The sequence below is a fragment of the Eretmochelys imbricata genome, chromosome 5 (assembly GCF_965152235.1).
Source record: "Eretmochelys imbricata isolate rEreImb1 chromosome 5, rEreImb1.hap1, whole genome shotgun sequence".
NCBI classification, from domain to species: domain Eukaryota; kingdom Metazoa; phylum Chordata; order Testudines; family Cheloniidae; genus Eretmochelys; species Eretmochelys imbricata.
In genome coordinates, this window is record NC_135576.1 from 36,459,129 (window position 1) to 36,466,263 (window position 7,135).

General features: G+C 42.0%; 1 protein-coding gene across 1 annotated transcript; it reads right to left on the reverse strand.

The window, feature by feature from the left end:
- Positions 1-1,087: 1,087 nt before the first annotated feature.
- Positions 1,088-2,236, reverse strand: ACTBL2 (actin beta like 2). The gene is given in 6 exon segments (XM_077817249.1): positions 1,088-1,269; positions 1,272-1,705; positions 1,707-1,824; positions 1,827-1,901; positions 1,904-2,102; positions 2,105-2,236. Coding segments are annotated over 6 exon segments (1,140 nt in total).
- Between the last annotated feature and the right edge of the window lie 4,899 nt (positions 2,237-7,135).

The window sequence follows — 7,135 nt, forward strand, 5'->3', positions numbered from 1 at the left end:
AGGAGAATTAGTTTAGGGATCTGATATTTAATATTTGGAAGAAATTCAGAAATGAATGGGTATCAATTAAGGTTTTTGCCTACATTAGAAGAGCTAGGGCAAATTCTTGTGTGTCCTAAAGAAGAGCAGCAGGCTAGGGATGCTACCCACCATTCCAGCAATAATGGAACGGAAATTTCAGGTCCAAGATTTTGCTTATTCTTTAAACAGTTTCTATGCAGAAGAATGGGCTAGTTTTCAAGTAGGTCAAACCCTTATAACTGTCTGGTGTCCTTTAAAATGTACTAAGCCATTTCAAACTCTGCTCTTTTAAAGCATAGAATTAAACTTTAGTGCAGTAAGCAGGCATTATATGCTAGTTAAGTGATTTAATAGCATCCAGCTGCATTTGCTTTATGGGAGGACTTGCAAAACTCCACTCAAAGATTGAGAAGTCCTTCCATTATATAGCTGCTTGTGTTCTGTAAGAAAGCACTAGTCTTTCTAGTCTGAAAAGTGTTCTTGATCATATTAGAGATTAGCCTTTTTATTATTATGCATATTTGAGAATCAGTTTACAGGTTTTTTTTTTTGTATAATGGTGTTTAGGAACTAGAAATTTTTGCTACAGTAGATAGTCTCACTGCTAAGGGAATGATTTGTTCTAGTTGTCAAAACTAACATCAGTGTTCTAAACTATAGCTCAGAAGTATAAAAAACAGCAAACCCATGTTTAGCAACTCCAAATATGCAACATTAACCCATTATCTTGGCACTTAGGCATTTAGCTATAAAACCCAGATGTTTTAGGACACAAAAAAGTGCTTGTTTACAGAGGTTATCAGCCTGTAAGAGACTATTCAGTACTGAATTGTTATTCTGACCCTTACAGGTTAGCTTTGATCCATGACTGGAGGACTTTGAACTGCAAAGAAGATAGTAGTAGAATTCACCCAAGCTTCACAAAAGAAGAGCTCTACCAGATAACCTTTTCCTATCAGTTAGTCACTGCTCTAAAAATTAATAGCAAACAAACTGTTGTCTTTGTTAAAGAAATAAAGTAAATGAGTTTGTAGCACTGGATACTAGCCCTTCTAAGAGGAGAGTCTTAAAGAGGAGAATTAATATAGCTCAGTATGGTGGATACGTTTTTCTCATGCAGTTGTCTGCTGGGAAGTACCTTTAAAAACCATTTGCAGTGAACAGCGGATGGCCCAGATTCATCATACTCCAGTTTGCTGATCCACATTTGTTGGAAAGTGGAGAGAGAAGCCAAGATGGAGCCACCATCCAGACAGAGTATTTACACTCAGGTTGGGCGATGATTTTGATTTTCATAGTACTTGGTGCCAGGGAAGCAATCTCTTTCTGTATCCGGTCAGTAATGCCTGGGTACATGGTGCTGCCCCCGGACAGCACCATATTGGCATACAGGTCCTTGCAGATGTCCACATCATATTTCACGATAGAGTTGAAGTTAGTCTCATGGATGCTGCAGGATTCCATGCCCAGGAAGCCTGGCAGGCAAAGGGCCTCAGGGCAGCAGAGCCTCTCATTGCCTAAGGTGATCACCTGCCCATCAGGTTGTTCATAGCTCTTCTCTAGAGAAGAGGAGACGGCGGATGTGGCCATTTCCTGCTCAAAATCCAAGGCAACATAGCGTAGCTTCTCCTTGAAATCACGCACAATCTCCCTCTCAGCTGTGGTGGTGAAGCTATAGCCTCTCGGTCAGGATTTTCATGAGATCGGCCAGGGTCTGACTGACTGCCAGGTCTAACTGGAGACTAGCATAGGGCAGGGCATAGCCCTCATAGATGGGGACCGTGTGGGTAACCCCATCACCTGGATAGCCATATACGTAGCTGGTGTGTTGAAGGTCTCAAACGTGATCTGAGTCATCTTCTCCCTGTTAGCCTTAGGGGAGCCTCACTAAGCAATAATGGGTGCTCCTCCGGGGCCACCCGCAGCTCATTGTAGAAAGTGTGGTGCCAAATCGTCTCCATGTCATCCCAGTTAGTAACAATGCCATGTTCAATACGGTACTTCAGCATCAGGATACCACACTTACTTTGGGCTTCATCCCCAACACAGCTGTCCTTCTGGCCCATCCCCATCATCACACCCTATGACCCTGGAACCTAGGGCACCCCACAATGGAGGGGAACACAGCATGGGGGGCATCATCCCCAGCAAACACAGCCTTGCACCTACCAGAGCCATTGTCCACAACTAGAGCAGCAATCTCTTCATCAGCCATGGCAATTAACAGAGAGAGGGAGCAGATTAGTGACTACTAGGAAGATGTTTTCATATTCATTGCTGCTGGAGAAGTAATAAGAGAGGAACGAGCCTCAGTCATATTTAAAGGCAGCTGGGTCTCAGCATGAGCCTGCCCACCAACCTCCCCCACATCTCCCAATAGGAGGATCTTTTGGTAAAACACCATCCCATTGGTTCACTGTTGTGTAGGCTGCAGCTCGTGCTCCTATTCGGACAGCTTCTCCCCTATCAGCAGTAGCCACTAGAATATTCTTGGCCTCAGCTAAATAATTGAGCCTCTTCCTTTGAATTGCAATCACTTGCTCTTCTCTCTGCACAAAAGGGTTTAGGAAGTAAGGATACCCATCTACCCTGTTAGAGGAAGGTAAGTGATATGTATCCACAGTAGCTAGGGAGAGTAGGTATTTACAGACACTAACTGAATGCTTGGCATTAGCATAGTACTTAGTAATTACATGCCTTAGGTTAACCATAAGGAACCTAATGGGAGCTAGATTCTGTTCCCATTAAAGTCAACGTGGAGGCTGAATCCTTAACACCTTCTCTTACTTTACAGCTTAAAGCTTTGCAGGGCTGTTAAAGCATTAAGGGAGGTATGTAGATTTGTGCTCCCTGGGGAGCTAAAGGCTGGGGGGATGCTTTTGGTCCTGAAAATGTTTCTACCTCGTCCGCAAACACTGATTGTGTGGAAAAGGGGGACGAGGGAGAGGAACTTTTTTATGCAATAGACTTGGGCAAATAAAGACCTGTAAGAGGAGATGTAATGGGTTCAGGCTATAGCTTATAGCTGCCGTAAAGAAAGCTGTCTTCTTAATAACTGAAGCCTTTGGATTAGAACATGTTAGAACATGTTGTTTCAGCTTTTGAATAGGGACAATTTATATTTTCCAAAAAGCTGTGTTTTAAATGCCCAACAGCTGTTCAGGATGCTAATTTCTTAGAGACATCTTTTGGGGCTGTCTTCTTTTCTGACTTAAGAATGGGCTTTGTGCAGGCATTGACTGGTAGCTTTCGAGGCTTCTTTCTTTCTTTTTAAGTGTGTTCATGAGAGGTAGAGGAACGCTTAAGCTACAATTTGCCTTTGAAATATATATTTGCCAGACCTTTCAGACTGGCAGAGAGAATGTAGACAGTAGGTACCCTGACAAAAAAGAAAATGTCGTGCCTTCTGTAAATTCAGAATGCCACAAAACACAAGTCCCTTTAATTAGGAGCTCCACCCTATAGAGAATTCCACACAGTTAGCCCACACTTAATACTATCATTTGCCAAAGTATGGCTTTAAGGAAGAAGTTTTGAAATGCGGATCGTTGGGATTTTATATACAGAATGTGCTAAGAAGAACAGGATGAGTATAAGGTATAGTTTTCATGTTTAAATCCCTTCAATGAACTATTGACCTACATCCTCAAATTCCACAGCAGTAAGTGGGCTGGAACTTAAGTGTTAATGTTTGCTTTATTGCTGGCCCAGCAAAAACAAAGGTCTTTGAATGTCAGTGGGTAAGTGAACTCTGCTGGAAGAAAATGCATTTAAAAAGGGGCAATACGGATCTGACTATTAGAACATTGACAGGTGCGAGAGAAATACCTACTGACAGGATAAGGAAGAGAACCCACTTTGGCTGGATGTACTGGCAGCATTTGCTACCTGATTGCTGCTGGAGTGAGAACCTTTTTCATGGTGAACCCCCTCTCTAAGCCTCTTTAGGGGGGCAAAGTGCTCTTCTCTGTGTGTGTGTGTGTGTGCATATATATAGCTCTAGGTCTAGCAGCTCTGATTCTGTGTTTCACCTTCTGCAGTCTGTTACCCCTGAACCAGTGTGAGTGGCTGATTCTGACTAGACCCACTAGCACAGATTTCAACAGCTATGCATGGTGCAAGGCAATAGGAAAAGTTGTTTTCTGTTCTCTTGTGTAGAACACTAATGCTGCAATTGTCATGTACTTACTAGAGGCAGGGCTGAGACAGCCCCTATTATTAAGCTTGCCTGACACTTCCTATTGTAAGACTCTGTTTTCAGTTACTTATAACTTTGCCAGACTTTAATCATTTGGTCTGAAATTTTACATATCAGGTGTTGGCCTTGGGCTGCATTTTTTTTCTTTGGGTGGGGATTTTAGCCACAGTGGGATAGTTGCTTCAAAGATCAAGGTTAAAGAAAATGTTGTTTTGCTCAGGTTAAAACAGTCTGGAAACCTCTGAGCAGGTTTAGTTGCCCCCAGGCTTCGGAGCAAGGACTCAGAATTTGGCAAGGGGCTTTTTGCCCTCCCTCTGAAAATCTGCCCACATTTGGCCAAATTATAAGTAAATGAAAAATCAGTTTGCACGTGCTCAGTAAAGACTTTGATTTTTAGCTGCTAAAAATCTCTGAAGATTCTGTCTGCACTGAGCATTCTCGCACTCCATAGGGTTCTGAGGAAAAAATATCATGTAATTAAAGACGGTATCATAATGTGTATGCCCAAGTGGTCTGAATTAAGGTTACATAGGCAATCTAAATTCTGGCATTTCCTATTTCTTGTGTGCTTGACTTGGCAACCATAAACAAAATTTTTGGTCTGTAATTGTTTTTGCAGCAGTGCCTAGAGGCCACAGTCAAGATTAGGGCCCTAGTGTTTGTGAATGAGAGTCTTTGTCCCAAAGAGCTTTACATCTAAATAGAGAGACCGGCAAAGGGACAGAGAGACTAAGTGACTTGCCCAAGCTCATACAGTAGATAAATGATAAGAGCTGGAATAGATGTCAGGATATCTGAGGCCTAGTCCAGTGCTCTGTCTATTGGGCCTTGCTTCCCTATACTATAATATATTGCATTATACTATGTATGTTAAAATTAGGAAGATTGGCCAATTTTGTAATATTTAAAATGTCTTGTTAGCACATTCTCTTAATAGATGCAATATTGTAACAAGATGGCCTGCCCTTTAAGGAACTGGGGCCAGCCAGCCTGTTCACTAGTCAGATGCAGCCAAGACGGGAACGCATGTTTGGGGTTAGTAGACCCACCTAGGGAGAATTAAAAGCCTGATAAGATGATTGGGCAGGGTACTGAAAAGGATGCTCCAACTCCAATCAGTGAGAGACTACTGCTGAAGAGTGAGTTGTAAAAAGAGAGATGCTATGCAGGCTGCTATGGGTGGTGGTTTTTTTCTAAGGCTCCCAGAGACTAGCATCAACGATTTTGTTTTGAGGACTTTAAGTTTGGGAGCTGTGAACCAAGGTCCTGAGGTGAGGGTCTTATGAACTGTGGTTACAATTGCTTCTTCCCTTAAATAAAGTCTCTGGGAATATGATATTTTGTTAGCTTGTTTTTGGCATCTCCTTGCCTTTAAAGTTGACTTATGGACATACTATTTGAGAGAAATTAAATTGGGCCTCACGCAGTGCCACCCCAGGCTGCAAAGGGGCATGCCAGAACAGTACACACCTTTTTTAGAAATATATTTTTGAAATATAAAAATATAGTTTATGCATCCCATGTAGACACATGGTCCTAATGTAGACCTTCAAATGCTACACCTTACAGGAGGTGGAAGAAACTCCCCCGCAGAAAAGATTGATGTCATCCCCTATTTCTAAATTTTTAAGCTGTGCTGGCTGTTGGAAAAACAGCTTGGCCAAAAAGCTTGAATCATTCCTTTCCCTCCCCTTAAGGCTTTGCTAACCACAAGCCAATCAAGGTGGAATAGTTTAACTTGCTCTCCTCCAGAGCAGCAGACTCCTGAAAACACCCTAATTTCATTTGCATAATCCCCCTCCCCACCACCAAGTAACTACCAACAGATGCATATAGAAAAGGAGTACTTGTGGCACCTTGGAGACTAACCAATTTATTTGAGCATAAGTTTATGCTCAAATAAATTGGTTAATTAGTCTCTAAGGTGCCACAAGTACTCCTTTTCTTTTTGCAAATACAGACTAACACGGCTGTTACTCTGATACCAACAGATGATACCTTGCTGAGCAATCCATTCCCATTTCATTACAGTGCAGGAGAATTCATTGGTATCAATCCAGTCATAGATTTTTTTTTTTATGTGCACTCTGAGCTGCTTTTATTTGCTTAGTGGGTATATATGAAATAGGAAATGCAGCGTAACTGTTCAGTTAACATTCAAAATAGCATAGTTACGTGAGAGAATTTACACACTCACTGGAGTAAACTAGAAATAAAGTGCCTAATCGGGCTCAGTAAAATAGGACTTAAAAAGCTCTCCGGAGTTTTTAGTAAACAGAAACATGTAATAATGCTGGATAGAATCCCTGCTTCTCAAAGTGATCATTCTGGCTAGGCGGTGGGTTAGGGCTAGATAGTAGGTTACCCACTGCACTGATTTCCAGAAAAGGGAGGACAGAGTTCAAATGTGACTTAAGACACCAATTGAGAAGGAGTTGGATAATCTCAGTGCAGTCTTGGTGGGTGTTTATACCACATTATAATTAAATTAGGGCACTGCATGGACTAGAGTCATCTAGCCACCTCCTGCATAGAACTCGGTCCTGTGTTCTTTGCCATCTCTCCCATACACCTATTATGGGACAAATGTAAACAGGACAATGTCAATAGTATCAGTAATAATGCTTAGCATTTACATAGAACGTTTTCAGTGTTAACGAATGCTCACAGTGCCTCCAAGAATAACATTAGGATTATAGGGACCATTACTTCACATCATCTAACTTTTTGATTAGGACCCCATAGCTGGGGCTCGATAGATTAAGAGCTAGATGGTTGTTGAGAGCAGTGGTGCGGCCCACACAATGTAGAGGGGGTTGATTCAACATTTGAACATTGGTGAACTTTCAGAATCTGGCTTATGGTGTTCATACTTCAGGCTCTTCTTCACCAGTGGCTTCTTCTGATACCAAGTGC